A 17,254-nucleotide genomic window follows, 5' to 3' on the forward strand; every position below is an offset into this window, starting at 1 on the left:
AATCGTCTTTTCGCCTTTCACAAGTCTCTCGATGATTGACATAAGACCTCGTATGATCTACGAAAAGTCCTCTCCCTTCTCTAGTCGTCCCAGCACCTCACTACAAATCACCAATTCCTCCTCGCACATGGCACTCAACGTCCCCAGTACACCCGCCTTCTCCACATCTTCACTTCCACCTTGACTTACATCTTTGATCATCTTCGCCAACACCTTTTCTCGCCTCTTTGCTTCCTTGATCACCTTTTTGCATATCCCCTCAAGAGTGAGCAGAGTGGACGTCTCATTCTGCGGTGATACGTAGGTGACCAGCCCTTTCGAGATATTCGGTAATTTCGGTGAAGACGCTGGGAGGTGGATGAGACGGAGAGTCATGAGTAGTGAATGGGATGGGTGGGATGGTGAAGGTTGAGAATGGAGGGTGTTCCCGCTGTATTGAACAATTGGCATCAGCATCAATCCAAGTTGAGTGATCATCTGGTACATAATACAAAGACTCGAAGGGCAAGGGCGTGACAAGACCGACGAAAGAAATGGGGACGTGATCCATTTCGCGGAAGGGGAAGAAGATCAACTCACCCCCAACATCCTATGTCCTCCAAGACCTGCTTCTTCTCCTCCCTATCCTCTTGGTCTTGTTCTTTCCACAACTCATCGATATAAGAGGTTAAATCGACTTCACCGTACTTCATATCCAGCCAACTATCCTGCACACCATCCTGATGATCCTCTCCATCCTTCTTCTTCTCCTCGTCAACCCCATTGACCCCATTGGCACTTTTGTCAGCCCTTTCTTTTGAATTCTCTGTCTTCTCAGTTGATTTGGCTACTGTCGTCGGTACCTCGCAGAAACCATATTCCGCAAATAACGTAGAGCTCGAATGACCCCCATATTCAAAAAACACTTCTTCGTTCTCCTCCAATCCTCTATCCGGGCAGTTGAGCTGAAAATCTATCTTGTTAGGTAATAAGACTGCATTCTGCTTGATACTGCCTACTCCGTTCGATTGTCCATTAGTCTTGGAAGTGAGAGGTGGAGAAGGTAGAGGTCCAGTGCCATTTGAAGTAGTGGTGGTCATCGATGGTTTTCGTATACGTGATGAAGAGGGCGTGGGGAGCTGTCTGACTCTAGGCGTAATGATTGATTCGTTGGATGAATGGTTGATAAAATCCATGATGGGGACGAGGGTGTGGTTGTTCCGCTCCGATGGGCCGGGCAGACCGAGGGGGATGGAGATGGATCGGGTGTTCACTGCGCGTTGGTGTATCAGTATGAGGTGTGTGACGAGCTCAGAGCACTTACCGTTCAGCCATGCCCATAGGATATCTTCCTTGCCTATCACCTCACTCAGTCGTTGCGACTTGAACGGTTCTTCCTCCTTTAACACTTCGAGTAAAACTTCGTAGTCCTTGTCGAACCTTTGCTTGACATCTTGTACTTTAAGCTTTGTCGATTGCGATATGCCCACATTGTACAAGTTATTCCACCATTCCCATCCTTCCGCTTCCCTCTCCTTCGGCTCATTCGGTGAGAGAGAAGGCGGTATAGTCCAAGTGAGAGGATGCCACGGTCTAAATGATTTCGGCAAACTATCTATATACACCTGCCAGTCGCTCTTGTACCTTTCCTTGGGGTCTCTTGTCAGAGCCAAGTGCAACGTAAGTAGCTGGGTGGTATCGAGTTTCCTGGGGGGGTTGGCTATACGAGGTTTTTTCGGTAGTGGTGCGGCTCGCGAGGATGTGGTTTGAGGGAATAGGTGGGAAGGGATGGATGAGGAAGGAAGGAGAGTGAGGGGATTGAGCATGGCTGATGCTGGAATGTGAAGGAGGGTGTCTCCTTTCTACATATACAAACAATACATGGTCAGGCCCCATCCCTTATAGGTTTTAGAGAGATTGAAAGTGTGGATCTACACCTACACTGAGTTTACGAGAGGCTATCATACCTCTTTCGAGACCTATGGACAGTCAGATGTCACTCATCAGCTATCTGTCCCCTCCATTCTTATTCTCTGACCCAGACATGGCGTGATTCAGCTCTACTCACCCGGTACATCCCTCAAAGACAGGTTACTCTCAAACCGTGGGTGTTTCTCTTCCAACCATCTGATCAGGTTGTCTCTCGCTTCGAAATCACCTATGATCATTTTGTGGATGGGGATCTTGACTCAGCTTCAAGCCTTGGAGAATATAGCCTCAGCCACTTGTGTCCTTATGCGCGACTGGGCATATCAGGAAATGGTAAACTACTCTCCAGTCGTGATCAGTACGAGTACGAGCATATTCGGCATGCAAGGGAGATTTCGAGTAAATAACGGTGTCGATGTGGAGACCCCGCATTTTAGGATTGGACCGTGCCGTAACCTGATGTTGATGGAACATTTCGAAGATGCCAGAGTAAAGATATCTTTCCATCTCTTATCAACATACACATATAGATCATTCTACATCATTCCATCATCGCCTTAACGAGATAACAACACAGCGAGATATCGGTATACATCCCGAATCAGGTCTAGAACAGCCCATTCTCAGGCTCCATATCCGACAACCACAAGGTAAAAATACAGATATCGAAGATCCATCAACATGGTCAACCCTAATGAAGATACCGAGTTGTGCGTATTAGTCTGACTTTGTAGCTCCTCCAGACCATACGACGGTTGAGCATGTCTGAGTGCAAATATAATTTTAGGTGATATACATATGCTGAGCGTCGACAATGAAATAGTAACGACGCCCTCCGAGCGCACGGTATCCTCCCCCCCAAACCACCTTCCCGCTCCCCCTCGCCCGATATACCTCATATAACGCACCAGGATGCCGTACGAGCTATAGCAGCAACAGCAGATACGGACCAGCTGGTGACTCTGCTGGAGAATGAGAATCTCGATTCAGACGATGAGAGGATGTTCGAGGATTATAGGAGGAAACGAATGACGGAGATGAAGAAGCAGGAAAAACGGGGGAGGTTTGGAAGTATGGAGCCGCTCGCTAGGGAGGATTTCGTCAAGGAGGTCACGGAGGGGAGTAAACTCTCGCTGGACGGTGAGGTCCCGGAACCACAGGACGAGGATGAGGAAGAGGAGGGGAAGGGGAAGGGGGGTTTGAGGGGGACGGGGGTGGTGGTGTTTTTGTATAAGGATTCGTGAGTTTGCCTTTTCTGTGCCACTTGCATCTTTCCTGCAATGGAAGGTTTGTACTCTGTTGGCATTACGTTTTATTATAATGTTGGTGAAAGAGTAGATAGGCTGATATAGTATATGGTATCCGTAGCGTCCCCCTCTCACAGCATCTTCGACCCCTTCTTCAGCAGCTCGCAGCTGCTCACCCATCTACCAAATTCCTTTCTATCCCTGCTGGTCTGTGCATACCGAATTACCCAGATAAGAACGTACCTACCTTGCTTATATATAGGAATGGGGAGATTTCTGGGAATGTGGTAGCTGGGATGGGTTTGAAGGGGATGAAGACGACAGTAAGGGGTGAGTTATACGTCTATACTGTTCACCATCGTTTCTACTGAGATTGGTCCTCCACCTTTATTCTTTACAGAATGTCGCAAATGACGCAAAGTAAAATCTCGCTAATCTGCCTCATTCGTATATAGACTTGGAAGGTTTATTACTATATTACAAAGCCCTCGAAAAGCCCTCTCCAGCTTTATTACGCCAACAACGCGGAACCGATTCCGACCTAGATGATGATGATGATTTGGATGATCATGTTGGTGCTGTCAATTCGAGGTCTACGAATATACGGAGTGGGGGTGTAGGAGTTGGCACGGGGAGGGGGAAGGTGGATAGTGGAGATGAGGAAGATGATGATAGTGATTTCGATTTGTAAATTGTGGAAGGAGAGGTGTCTCTCTCGCTATTGGTCGCTATCTCCTACTGGCGATATAGACTGTGCATAGATCATTGGACGGGCATATCTATCTACCCGTCGTTTGAATTATATGTATGCATTGTATACCTGGTAGATATATATACGTGACTCTGCCGTGGGAGAGAAGGGGTCTGAAATGCCACGTCATCTTTCCCTTATCACCGGTTATTGCACCGTCGTATTCAGCCGGAATATCAACTGTCAACGTCCACATACACAGACGAATATCAATCATCCCATCCTCCCTCTCTCTTCTCCTCTTTCTCTCTTCCTTCTGCGCACCATACACTGCACTATCACATCGAGCTATCACCATATTCAACTACCTTTTCACTTCGATACCGAGACTCCTACCTCGTACTGCTCGGAACATATACCCCCATTGTCGCTCGACTGCAACTATAATTCCTAAACCCACTCCCCTCAATTCATTCCAATATCCCCTCCCTTCTCTCCCTTCGGCCAAAAGCAGAATGGCTCAACAACCACAGACATCCCCTGGGGGACAGCTGGACTTCAAAGACTTGGTGGTACTCGTGACAGGAGCAGGAAGTGGGATCGGTAAAGTGTCAGATAGACTTCGTGCTCCCTCACATCGAGTCTGAAGCTGACTTTGCACCACGGTCCTTAATATAGCTACGCCAAGTTCTTTGCTTCGAGAGGCGCCAAAGTAGTCATCAACGATGTCTCCGACAAGTCTGCTCAGGCAGTAGCCGACGAGATCAAATCAGGTACGTTCAGCTTGCTGTCTGCAACGCTACCAATTAAGCTGATCGTATTACCTCGCCGTATAGCCGGGGGTACCGCATCAATCGCTCCTGGCTCAGTAGCAGATGGTCAACAAGTAGTAGATGCAGCTGTCAAAGCGTTCGGTACAGTCCATGTGCTTATCAATAACGCAGGTATACTTCGTAAGCTCCGATTCCCTCTGTCATCTCCTAGGGCAGATTATTCAGCTTACTCCCGATTTCTATAGGTGACAAAGCGTTCAAGAACATGTCCGAGCAAGACTGGGACTTGGTCACCCTCGTTCACTTGAAAGGTGCCTATGCATGTACCAAGGCTTGTTGGCCCTTGTTCAGACAACAGAAAGTCAGTTTCTCCATGGGATATTTGGGAATGATCCGGTAAACTGATGATATGCTTTATCGCTCAGTTCGGCAGAGTCATCAATACTGCTTCTGCTGCGGGATTGTATGGGAATATGGGTCAATCGAATTATTCGGCTGCTAAGAGTGAGCTAGCTTACCCACTCCTGCTTGAAGATAGCCAGCTAACAGATTGTGGTGTCGTAGTGGGTCTCGTTGGATTTACTCGAACCCTTGCTAGAGAAGGTGCTAAATATAACATCAAGACCAATGTCATCGTCCCGGTAAGCTTAATCTATGATCGATAGAAGTACATCAGCTTATCGTGAGCCGTGCAGATGGCCGCGTCAGCGATGACCGAGACAATTCTCCCACCTGATATGCTCAAAGGATTGAAACCTGAATTCATTGCTCCAATGGTAGGAGTACTAACCGCTAAGAACGTGAGTTAAACAGATGGCTGTCGCGAACTTTGACAAGCATCAGCCATGCTGATGCAAACGACTCGATAGGGTCCTGATGTCAACGGAAGGATCTTCGAGCTGGGTGCTGGGTTCTTCTCCGAAGTGAGATGGGAAAGATCTAAAGGTGAGTATACACTTCCTGAACTGGTCACTGTGGTCTTCTGAACTGAGAAGTTGGTCTGTACAGGTGCTATCTGGCGAACGGATGAAAGCTTCACTCCCTCTGCTGTGGCTGAGAAATGGTCGGAAGTTCAAGATTTTGATAATCCCGAACACCCTTTGAACAGCGAAGATGGGGATATGATGGTATGCCGTCCGATCACAGTCATGATTTTGCAGCTGACCCCTTCCTTCAGGGTTGGGCCAAGACTGCGAAATCGCTTCCTCCTAGTAAGCAACTCTCGCCTCCTATCACTTTCAAGGACAAGACCGTCATCATCACCGGTGCTGGAGCTGGTCTGGGTAGAGATTACGCTTTGATGTTTGGTAAACTCGGTGCGAATGTGGTCATCAATGATGTTAGTAAAGCTGGCGCTGAAAAGGTAGTAGAGGAAGTGAAAGCTGGTATGTACAGCTCACATCTTCATGATATCTATTTCAAGCTGATAGATGGAATATAGTCGGGGGCAAAGCGGTCACTGCTGTTTGTTCTGCCGAAGATGGAGATGCGATTGTCAAAGCTGCTGTCGACGCTTTTGGTACTGTGCACGTACTCATTGCCAACGCTGGTATCCTGCGAGACAAGGCTTTCGTCAACATGGATGAGAAGATGTGGGACCAGGTGATCCAAGTTCACCTCCGTGGGACTTTCAAGGTGAGCACTGTAGCTGGCAATAATGTGATAGAATGCGCTGACAGCTGTTAATTTCACAATTCAGTGCGCCAAAGCTGTTTGGCCCATCTTCCAAAAGCAGAAATACGGACGAATCATCACCACCGCTTCGCCTAATGGTATATACGGTACAGTCGGTCAGGCAAACTACTCCACCGCCAAGGCAGCCTTGATTGGTCTTGCACGAACACTCGCCATCGAAGGATCAAGATCAGGTATATTGGTCAACTGTATTGCCCCTCGAGCTGGTACCGCCATGACTGCGACTGTATGGCCCAAAGAGTTCATGGAAGCTATGAAAGCTGAATATGTCGCTCCTGTTGTTGGATACCTATGTTCGGAAGCTTGTGAAGACACAGGTACTTTCTATGAGGTATTCGGTGGATACGCCGCTCAGATGAGATGGCAACGAACCTACGGTGTATCTTTCCCTAACGATAGAGAGTTGAAACCTGAATCAATCGTTGCGAAGTGGAAGGAGATTACAACTTTCAATGATCGAGCTACCAATCCTTCATCCGGTCCCGAAGCACTACAACAAATCATGGCCAATTTCTCTAATACCGCCTCAGCTGGTGATGAAGGAAGTTCAGGTGAAAGTAACGAAGATCCAGAAGATACCCCTGAAATCAAAGAGGCTAAGAAGAATTCACCTGAACCTGAGGAATTCACTTATACAGAACGGGATGTCTTGCTCTACAACCTTGGTGTTGGTGCCAAGGCGGATGAGCTACAATGGACCTACGAGAATGCCGATGAGTTCCAGGTGAGTTTAGCTGGTTCGCCAAGGACTTCTCAGAGGTCATATCAGCTAATGGGAAATAATCATAGGCCTTACCTACCTTCGGTGTGATCCCTCAATTCGGATCGTCCTCGTCGATGCCCATGGACTTTGTGCCGAATTTCAACCCCGCCAAGTTACTTCACGGCGAACAATACCTGAAGATCAACAAGCCATTCCCCACTTCTGGGACGGTCGTTAACGAGGTCAAACTACTTGAGGTGCTTGATAAGGGCAAGACCGCCGCTGTTACTGTACAGGTGCTCACGAAGGATAAAGGCAGTGGGGAGGCAATCTGCGAGAACCAAAGTACTGTTATTTTGAGAGGGAGTGGTGGATTTGGGGGAAAGAAGAATGGATCTGGTGGGTGAAATATCCTTCGTTCTCCTCCTCTCAGCTTTGAAGCTCGCTTGTTCATCGATAAACTGAATTCCCCGAGCTGATGATTGTATACAATGCAATAGACCGAGGATCAGCTACTGCTCTCAATACTCCACCTAAACGACAACCTGACGCTGTGGTTGAGGAGAAGACTACGACCGAACAAGCTGCCATTTACAGGTTGTCGGGTGATTATAACCCGTTGCACATCGATCCCTCTTTCGCGAGCATGGGTGGATTCCCCAAACCCAGTGAGTAGTGTTCCATTGAGCGAATGGAATGAATGCTTTGCCATAACGAATTGATCTCGCTTTACGGTACCTGTCGCCTCTTTAGACTTGTAAGCTGATTGACTTTGTTGTGCCTTAGTCCTCCACGGTCTCTGTTCAATGGGTATCTCAGGCAAACACGTCTTGAAGACATACGGACCATACAAAGACATCAAAGTCAGATTCGCAGGTACGGTCATCCCTGGTGAAACGTTGGTCACAGAGATGTGGAAAGAGGGAAATAAGGTCATTTTTGGTAAGTCCGCTGTCCTTTTTGGAGATCTTCAAGAGACAATAGTAGCTGATGGAGCTGTATGTGGTGAACAGCCACCAAAGTCAAAGAGAGGAATGCTCCTGCTTTGAGTAATGCTGCTGTCACTCTTGTAGGTGGAGATAAGGTCAAAGCGAAATTGTAGTTTGAGTCTGAGAGGGGTCGTTTCTAGCGTCTATTGGTTTGCGAGTCCGTTGTAGCTATGTTTTGTATCTCAGAAAATGAAGTATGAATATCCATCTATGCTATCCATGAAAGATGAACGAAATATGTGATTTCATACTGTATGGATATAGCAATTTACGAATGAAGTATTGATACATGTCGTCGTTCTTGAAAGCATCGTCAAAATCTGTTGTATACCGACTATATATATATATACTATGCGGTCTCTCAACCTAGGGCATCACCCTCAGTATCAAGGTAAACTCATATTGTAAATTTGTACCATCCTATATATCCCATCAAAGAGATGAAGATCCAATATCATCCTTCCCTAGTGATCACTATCGCCGGAACTAAAAATCATCAGGGAATTTCGCACCCCCCTCCTCCCCAACCTTAATCTTCTTCATCCCAAACCCAGGAGGGGGTTTCGGTCTATCTCCCGGTCTACCCCCTCCACCACCCATCCCCTTTCCCCCTCCAGGGGGCGGTGGTGGACCCTGGCCTGGCCCACCTTGACCGAAATGTTGGATTACTGGTGGACCCCTCGCTGGACCCCTTATTCTATCTATCACGTTCAACCGAGCGAATTTCTGAGTGTTGGTTCCTTGGCTTCTTACGCCTAGATTCTGGTCGGACGAGGGGGTCCAATATCGTACGTGAGATGTGGATGAGGTGGGGTCGAGTTTGGGATTGACAAGGAATGGGTGTGCTTCTGCGTTGATCGATAAAATAGCGTTTGTCAGTATCAGTGAGGGATGGTAGTGTTATGCTGATGGAGCATTGGACTGACCTGTGTTGAGGACGTAGTCGTCTAATGAGAGGATATCAGGTTCAGATTGGAGGAGGAAGTGATACCTATATCACAAGTTAGCTTTTTCCCTTCAATATATATACTAAACCCCACTGATGGTGTGCAGAAGGTAGATAAAGAGAGTAAGTGAAGAGAGGTCGTAGAGAGGCAACCCACTTGAAAGTCTCAGCCAGCGCGAAACTCTCCATATTATCTCCATACCTCAGCTGACCCCTTTCTTTCGTCACATCATCCACGCTCGAAACCCCTCCATCGACTTTAGCAGTCTCCATCCAGCTCACGAACATCTTCCATCCCTTCTCCTGCCACGACCTATCGCCAGTCAACCTGTACATGTAGAAGATCGATTCGATTGTCTCAGGTCGATTGATACCCCTCCCTACTACCTTTCTAGCTCCTGTAGGTCGTCCCTTTAGCTTTCTCGCATATTGTACTGGATCGTCGGAGGGATCTCGGGAAGTCACGATGGATCCGTCGTTGTTCCACCGCAATAGGCCATTCATATCTTTATGTGTTCCCTGTATATTTTCACCACTGTTCACGGCATCTTCTATATCCTGAGATGAAAGGGGTGGTCTATACATTCCGCTATTTTCCAACGTAACGTTCTCATACATCATCTCAACCTCGTGGGGTTGATACCATTCCATAACCTCGGGTTGAAGTCCTGTAGGCGTATCGGCAGATAACCAATAACATGTCCTCGTCAACTTCTCGGCATCCACCATATCCCCGTCTCTTCCATCTAACAACTTCGCTCCCAAGCCCAACATGGCTCCTGCGAAGCAAGTCAAGTGTTCTAATTCGTGTATTAATCGGCCATGCTCAAATTTACCAATCGTAAATAATTCTCTGTCCGGTACGACCTCTATATCCTTGTATAGTATTTCCTTGGCTTTATCTATAGATTCCGCATATACCTTCTTCCACACTTCGGCATGTTCGTTGTTCCCTAGTAACTTGTAGGTCTTGATGAGGTATTCATAGTATGAATCTGCTAGTCCTCCAAAAGTAAATCCTCCAGCTTGGACATGCTCTATCGAAGCATCAGGTTGGAACCACATAGGAATCAAGGGAGGTTGAGTCGAACGCGGTATAACCCTCTCTTCAAGGTATTCCATCGCCCTCTGAGCCAGGTCGAACCATTTCCTATCGTTTGTGACTTGAGATAATCTGATCAGCTCTAATGACATCGATCCGACCTCTGCGATGGAGACCGTCGAAAGATGGATCTGCTCGCCGGCAGGTAGACCAGGATCGATCCGCCCAGCAGGTAATCCAGAAACCGTATCGAATGCCTTGGCTAATACATTGGCTAGATCTTCTGCTCGTTCTACTAAGAGCTTGTCACCTGATAGGTCATATGCTCCCAGTAGACCACCGAGGTACCGAATACCAGTTTCGAACACTGGTAAACCAACGCCTTTATCCCTTGGGAGGGCGTATACTTCACCTGTCCCATCTTCATCTTCTGTTATGTAGCCTGATGACCAGTCCCGACCGTTTACCCAGTGAAAGTTCACTTGGTTGATGTGCGGGCGACAGAGGTTGTATTCGTCTGAGAAGCCCATGAGGAGGAGGGTGTCGAGGGAGTCAATGATAGTAGCGCCCCATCTAAGCACGAGCATAGGTTTATGTTAGGACCATATGGCCACGCGGAGGGAGATAGTGATATAGTTACTCACCCGTTGAATGGATCAGACGGTGTCTGGGAGATGGGTCTGACTTCGTCGTGGCCTATCAAGCGTACATCAGCACATAATCCTCTCTATCAGTGATGACGATCGTTGCTGCATAGAAAGATCTCAGAGATAAATGGGAATGATGTCGGAAAAGGTCAAGACAAGAATCTCATCACCCACCCCACGCATGCCTCTTATAAGCCTCCCAAGCATGTTTGAACCCTCTCTTGACCGCATCTCTCCTCTTCTCCCTCTCCTTCTTCTGCTTTGCGTTCTCCCAGTTATCCCGTCCTCTCGCGAACCCACTCCATTGCACCTTCTTCATATCCCCTTTCTGGCCCTTCCAATCCTCCGGTCGTCTCTCCTCCATCCATTTAGTAGCCCATGCGTCAGGAGGAATAGTATTCCTAGGTATCTCCTCATTGTCCGGTGTGGGGGAGATGATCATCCGGAGTTTATCGTCCGGATACACCTCTTCTCTCGGTGGTGAAGATTCTCGGAGATTGATCTCTGGTAACAAGTCTTCAGGGGGTGGGAGGAGCGACAAATCCGGATGGAGAGGTGCGATAGGCTGGACCCAATTGGTGACGTATTGATCCCCGTTATTATCTAGTACGAAATCATATTGTATCTCTGTGGATGTCTTGGTAGGTTCTGTTCCCACTTTGGGTGGTTTGGGCTTCCCACCGAATGGTATCCAGTTCTTCCACCCCTTGTCCTCATCTTCATCCTCTTCATCTTCCTCTTCCTCTTCATCATCGTCATCGTCGTCGTCGTTGTGGTCTTCATCCCACTCGTCTCCTGCTGACCAGCCATGTCCGGGTGGTGGACCATGATGATGTGGTGGATGTGGAGGAGCCAAGTCTTTAGGTGGGAGAGGTGGTCCACTCTCGTAGAAGTAGAATACCACTCCGAACAAGATTAATCCCCCGACGATCCATCGGGGTTTCCTGCTTACGAATCGCCTTGCGATCTTCGTAGGGGATGACAGACCCTTTTCGACGTCTTGGGTGTAGGCTGGTGTGTAGGGCATGGTCTTTCCGTTTTGTTTGGGTGAGAGCATCGCTCGGGGGAGGGTCGAGGGGTAAAGAAGGGATGTTTTGGTTTCCCAAGTGATAGTGCTGTATCTGTGGGGATGGCGAGAGTGACATGAGCCAAGGGGGAGGACGTGGACAAAGAATCCAAGGAAGATGGTGAGCGCCGTCAAAGGTATATGAGGTTTAATACGCACTAAGACTCTACGATCCGGTCCTCAGTTATCCCCTTGCGTCCTGATAATCGACCACACTTTCAATGTCTAATACAGTCTAGTCTGGCTTGAGAAATCTGTCCAGCAGCTTTCGGATGGTGTTACAATCGGTTCTGTGATACTATCCCGATGCAATATACTCTATTCCGCAGAGCATGAAGCAGGATGATAAGGAGATGGGAGGAATGAATGTAGGTTGAATGTGGATGTGAGGTGGTTACGTGACTCTGTTGAACTTTACCTTGTGACGCGTTGACCACCTCCCTCTTCTTGGCATTGGTGCGGCAAGTGGCACCTAAATTTAATTTTATACATCATATAGATCTGATAAACTCTACTCCATGTACCTGTCTCACATCGCAGAGCTTCTTTCGACCCATGCTTGCATAGCTACAAGGGTAGTAGCTCATGCCGGCAGTGATATCGATAGCATAACTGCAAACGGATCAGGCAAATTTCTCGACGAGGTACAAGGTAGTGGCGAATGATGGAAACTACTTGTCATGTATATGTACCTTATGATAATATATGCATTATAACTATTTAACCTGATCACATCTATGTTGAATACCCAATTATACTTGTTGATTGTCCCGTTCACTACATACCTTCCATCTCCAAGCTTGTCTATGCCCTCGGTGCTCGACCATTATAATCCTGCCCAGGAGAAGCAGTATAATTCCCATGACAATCGTATTCCCAATCTATTTCTTGCACTCTCTTCTGTAAGGCACTGACAACGGTATCGAAGGAGCATAAGCCGTCTTTGTTCCATTCGCAGCCTGGGTATGATTGATCAATGGGGAGAACAGCATCGTTCCTGCAAGATCAACCGTCAACATCGTTAGTCTTCTGGTCATTCAGAGCTCAGAAGAACGTGGATAGCGTCGTGGAAATAAAGTCTGGTGGTGATAATTCTGGGTAGGGGAGACTCACAAGATAAACCTAATCTGCTTTGATGGACTCATATCCCCACACTCCAACACCTGAATAGTCAAATGAGTAGCAAACGGTACCACCTGAGAAGCCTTGAACGAGCTGTCTGTCCTCTTATCCACAGGTAATGGACCGGTACTAAACAGTGCAGACAAGTTCAACGCTGTGAAGGTATCCAGCAGAATCACTTCGCGAGTCGCATCCGCGTAGATAGATTGATTCAGTGGAAAGTAGGTCGGATTATTATCCAATGTTGAGTTGATTGATGAGTCGGCAGTAGGGTTGGGAGTCTGGGTGAATCGAGCGACGAATTCGGATAAGAATCCTTTGCCTTGGGCGGCTGATACGGGGGAACCGGGGCCGTTGTTGTAGTAGAATGAGATGTCGTAGTAGCTTTAACATCATACTGATTAGTACATTCATCACTACGGCGCTCAGTATAGCATGGGAGGACAGGATGGCCGGTACTCACTACTCGTAATTCTCGAAATCCTCTTTGGTGAACAGCTTGCAGAACGCCGAATAACCCAAAGCATCGGTCTCGTACGAGCACAATTGAAGCATAGCGATTATATCGGTTGAGGTGAAGTTGACTCCGGTTATTTGACCTTGAAGTCTATCGATCGTCCCGTTAAATGCGTTTTTGGCGAATGCGTTGGCAGCGGTTGATCCGATACTTCCTCGGGAAGGTACATTGCTGTTCGAACAGGTTTCGTAAGGTGCACCGCTGCAAAAGATCAATGCAAATATATCAGTGCCAATCACCTATAATAGCGATGCCAAAATCAAGCTGGATTCGAAACTCACGTATTATTAACCCCGCTCGTCTCCACCATAATCTCAATATTGACCTGATCCATATACTCCGGCACGCCAAACATCCCCGCCGCGAAGTTCTCCGCAGTCTTCACCATCCTATCCTGACTTTCCGTCCTGAATACTGGCAACGTCCCAGCCTCGGTAAAGTTGTTAAGGAGATACCCATACTGTTGTCTGAACGCCGCACCCAGCGCGAAATTCTGCAATCTCCCACTAACCGTTAAAAGCTCTGCACCCAACTTGAATGTCCAATCATTCAAGAACTCCAGTTCGCCTGTGGCATTAAATCCCCCCTGCTGCTTGGTGGCATTGGCAATCTTCCCGCTGAAGACGTACGGCGCAGATCCGCTGGTGGGGTATCGCGCGCCGTGTCGATACAGGAGATGCACCTGGGTGACTGAACATCCCTTGGGAGCTAGTGGAGAAGTATCGTTCAGACCGTAGAATGAGGATGGGACGGAATACCACGGTGAGAGATTACCCCAGTATTTTGAGATGTCGATATCCCCGGAGTTGTCCTCCGGCTGGTCCACTACTAAGGGATAGGAGGATAGGGAGCCGGTGTTGTATGCGTAGGAAGCGGCTGTTTGCACTGCGGCTGGCTCTACGCCGGTTAGGGTCACGCCGGGGTATCCTACGGCTGTCTCTCCTGGGAAGAGGCCGCTGTTCACTTTGGCTATGGTTTGACAGTCAGTCAGTCAGTCATTCAGCTGGGTCATGCAGAAGATAGGAGGGCAAGAAGGGGACTTACTACCTGTTGGAGGGAAAATATCAGAGGTAGTCGAGCCGACATATGCCTCTGCCTTCTTGTCTAAGACTACTGCACTGGCGAGGTAAGGTAGCAGACCAAGCAACGCAACGAACAGCATTTTCGATGGTATACAGTAGAGGCGGATGTCTACCGATAGGACAATCTGGATGAAGAAAAGTCTTTATACCTTGAACATTCCATTTGAGCTTTTTCAGCTTTGCAGAGATTAGTGGTGGACGTCATCGGACCTCAATTACCCGAAAAGCAGGCACCATCAAAAGAAGATCTCTGGAACGTGCGTCTGAAAGCGGCCATGTCCGTAGCTATTATCGATGGTGTGGTTCTAAGAATAGCATCTTCTCGAGTATCCCATGAGGGTGTTGTCTCACGTGCATCGATAAGTAGCGTATGAGAATGCTCGGCGGTCCAAGAACGTTGTGCGTATATGTGGATTGAGTGTGAAGTGAGATGGAGAGATGCTATTTTGAGATGGACGGAGATGTCGCGTGAGGGCTGATAGGTCGTCTGCGAGATATTCTACGCTGATTTGTGGGTTGAAGGTGAACGTTCATCTGTAAGACAAGGGGTGTTATCTATGAATAGATGTTGCATCATGGCCTGCAAGGTATGGGAGGTACTTATCATTGAGATGAACTTCGTGCTGTTCGTTATGCCTTGGAAAACGTTCTTCACTAACTGGGGATGTTTGAATAGGAGATACCGTTTGATGGTATCATCGTCGGGTCTGACTATTTATGATCATCTGCAAGATACATCTCTGATATGGGCAGCTTGATAAGCAATGTGCAGTGAACTTTCAAGACTTCAAGCGAATGAAAGGAATCGCCAAGCGCTACCGGGTAAAATACCAGCTAGCCTATTCATCTGTTGGATGTTTGTTTATATACTCGGCACATGTGCTGAACGATCAAGGGCGATGCTGATACTGATGCTGATGCTGATGCATGTACGTTGTAGGATGGAGATTGTCCAAAGGACCCTCCCACGTGGCATACTATAACGATTCAACGCACTGACACTCACCATACTGCTGTACATACACTAACTAGACGGTACAATACATGCTGATTCTCATCATGCTTCTTCTTCTTCTTGTCATATCTATTCAACAGTCAATAACCCCACTCCGCAATCCTTGTCCTCCCTGATCTGACCCGTGTGCACACATTGCCAACAAGTCTGCCCATTTCCACGTGAGTGCCCCCTAGCCCCTGGTGTCTGGAAAGACTGAGCTGACGAGAGCCAAACATCCCGTCCTTCCTTTTCTGACCGAACAACCAAAAAGACCCATCATGTCTGCTCTCCCAACACCGTCCCCTTCCTCCGTCGTATCCTTCTGTTCATCTCAGACCAGCTCCCGTCAATCAAAGGTACTCTCTCCTCCTTCCACCTTCGCTTCTTCCTCGTCTCGTCAAGTCAACCGTCCCCGATCCTTATCCGACCTCACCCAGTCCCTTCCTGACGACCTCAAAGCTCATATCCTTGACATCATCTCCAAGTCCTTCGAAGACCTCAAAACCCTCACTCGAGTCTCCCAGGACTTTTATTCTCGATACGCACCTATTCTATATAAAAACTTACACATCAAGACCTACGAAGTTCCCATCAAGATGAGGTTGATGAACCCCAAGTATCGTAAAGGATATCATCCCTTCACCAAAGAGGAAGAATCGTTGTATCACAAATACAGAGAAAGAAGACTGGGAGTGACCAAGCTCTGCGAGACTCTCCGCTTCACGAAGGAAAACGATGTCAGATCGACTTTAGGCCTGGTATGCGAGTTTACTGCTTACTCCCAAAGATCAGCTCAAGATAGTGATCTCGATTCAACCTCCCGTTTATTCAGGAATGTCAAGTACCTCATAATTGAAGGGAGGTGTTCGCTCATGGACAAGACGATTTGTTATAAAGATAATAGGAAGATGATTTCCTCTAGCAAGTTATGGAAGAACTTGAATCCCACCCATATCTGTATAGATAGTCCTGATATGATCGTACAGCGAATTGCGATCGGTTGGGAACCAGGTGCATCGGTCCTTACTCGATGTGGTTATCTCGACCCCAAGCATAAATGGATCAACACAGGATCGGTGACCTTCCATAACACCCATCGAAGTGTGGTCAAACATGATGAGAATGTGGAACAGCGATTCTTCCTCAGAGAAGGTCCTGGACATCCTCACAAGCTGGTTCTGAACGAGCACGATCTCTCATTTCTGAACTTCGACTCCAACAACAATACCAATCCAAACTCAAGCTCGACTACAATCACACATACTGCCAACAACAACAGAAATCGATACAAGAAGATCGAGTTACTTAACTGGAAGGGACAAGATGTGCTGTTCGATCATGCTGATAATCCGATTGGGCCGGTCGAAGGGTTGGTAGAAGTTTATACGCCCGATGATGGGGATGCTTGTATTTGCTGTGGAAAGAGATAGGTGATTGAGGTGAGTTGAGGCCTTGACGATGTTGCATTGACATACGTTGCGTTGCTGACAGAGCTCTCTGTGCTACTAGATCAACGGCAGAAGTAAGAAAATGACATGATAACGTGTTTGAGTAGCTTAGAGGGGAATCCAGTATCATTGGTCACATATCCTTCACCGAATATACTTTGTGTCCTTGTAATTGAGCTTCTGCGTATCAACTATCAAATCGCGAATGTATTGTATCATGTACATACCATACGTGTACGTCTAACCACGATGGCTGATTCGAGTGCAAGTAACAAATCGTCAATCGTATTAATAACGATGGTCGGACAATCCGCACGGATCCACTCGAAGCTGACGTGATAATGTTCTGGAAATGTGTTGGACCATTATCTATCCGCACAC

At 47.6% G+C, this 17,254-nt stretch overlaps 6 protein-coding genes across 6 annotated transcripts; 3 read left to right on the forward strand and 3 right to left on the reverse strand.

The window, feature by feature from the left end:
• Positions 1–57: 57 nt before the first annotated feature.
• I302_104704 (uncharacterized protein) lies at positions 58–2,147 on the reverse strand (the record flags this gene model as incomplete). Its single annotated transcript, XM_065869934.1, has 6 exons — positions 58–430; positions 580–743; positions 843–1,252; positions 1,304–1,841; positions 1,921–1,958; positions 2,048–2,147. The coding sequence occupies 6 exons, from the start codon at positions 2,145–2,147 to the stop codon at positions 58–60; spliced, it is 1,623 nt and encodes a 540-aa protein (XP_065726006.1).
• A 442-nt stretch (positions 2,148–2,589) lies between these two features.
• Positions 2,590–3,846, forward strand: I302_104705 (uncharacterized protein; the record flags this gene model as incomplete). The annotated part of the gene is made up of 4 exons (XM_019195792.1): positions 2,590–2,618; positions 2,732–3,148; positions 3,277–3,485; positions 3,611–3,846. 4 exons carry the CDS (start codon positions 2,590–2,592, stop codon positions 3,844–3,846), a joined length of 891 nt encoding a protein of 296 aa, XP_019042615.1.
• Positions 3,847–4,361: 515 nt separating this feature from the next.
• Positions 4,362–8,119, forward strand: I302_104706 (uncharacterized protein; the record flags this gene model as incomplete). Its single annotated transcript, XM_019195791.1, has 16 exons — positions 4,362–4,456; positions 4,525–4,619; positions 4,683–4,799; positions 4,865–4,980; positions 5,045–5,123; positions 5,184–5,260; positions 5,315–5,419; positions 5,489–5,564; positions 5,628–5,746; positions 5,797–6,004; positions 6,061–6,254; positions 6,319–7,038; positions 7,104–7,416; positions 7,518–7,685; positions 7,804–7,959; positions 8,031–8,119. 16 exons carry the CDS (start codon positions 4,362–4,364, stop codon positions 8,117–8,119), a joined length of 2,727 nt encoding a protein of 908 aa, XP_019042614.1.
• Positions 8,120–8,492: 373 nt separating this feature from the next.
• I302_104707 (uncharacterized protein) lies at positions 8,493–11,698 on the reverse strand (the record flags this gene model as incomplete). Its single annotated transcript, XM_019195790.1, has 5 exons — positions 8,493–8,854; positions 8,933–8,997; positions 9,110–10,567; positions 10,639–10,690; positions 10,816–11,698. The coding sequence occupies 5 exons, from the start codon at positions 11,696–11,698 to the stop codon at positions 8,493–8,495; spliced, it is 2,820 nt and encodes a 939-aa protein (XP_019042613.1).
• Positions 11,699–12,511: 813 nt separating this feature from the next.
• I302_104708 (uncharacterized protein) lies at positions 12,512–14,508 on the reverse strand (the record flags this gene model as incomplete). The annotated part of the gene is made up of 5 exons (XM_019195789.1): positions 12,512–12,704; positions 12,821–13,213; positions 13,293–13,547; positions 13,628–14,315; positions 14,391–14,508. The coding sequence occupies 5 exons, from the start codon at positions 14,506–14,508 to the stop codon at positions 12,512–12,514; spliced, it is 1,647 nt and encodes a 548-aa protein (XP_019042612.1).
• A 1,195-nt stretch (positions 14,509–15,703) lies between these two features.
• Positions 15,704–16,855, forward strand: I302_104709 (uncharacterized protein; the record flags this gene model as incomplete). The annotated part of the gene is made up of 1 exon (XM_019195788.1): positions 15,704–16,855. One exon carries the CDS (start codon positions 15,704–15,706, stop codon positions 16,853–16,855), a length of 1,152 nt encoding a protein of 383 aa, XP_019042611.1.
• Between the last annotated feature and the right edge of the window lie 399 nt (positions 16,856–17,254).

Source organism: Kwoniella bestiolae, chromosome 3, assembly GCF_000512585.2.
Source record: "Kwoniella bestiolae CBS 10118 chromosome 3, complete sequence".
Taxonomy (NCBI): domain Eukaryota; kingdom Fungi; phylum Basidiomycota; class Tremellomycetes; order Tremellales; family Cryptococcaceae; genus Kwoniella; species Kwoniella bestiolae.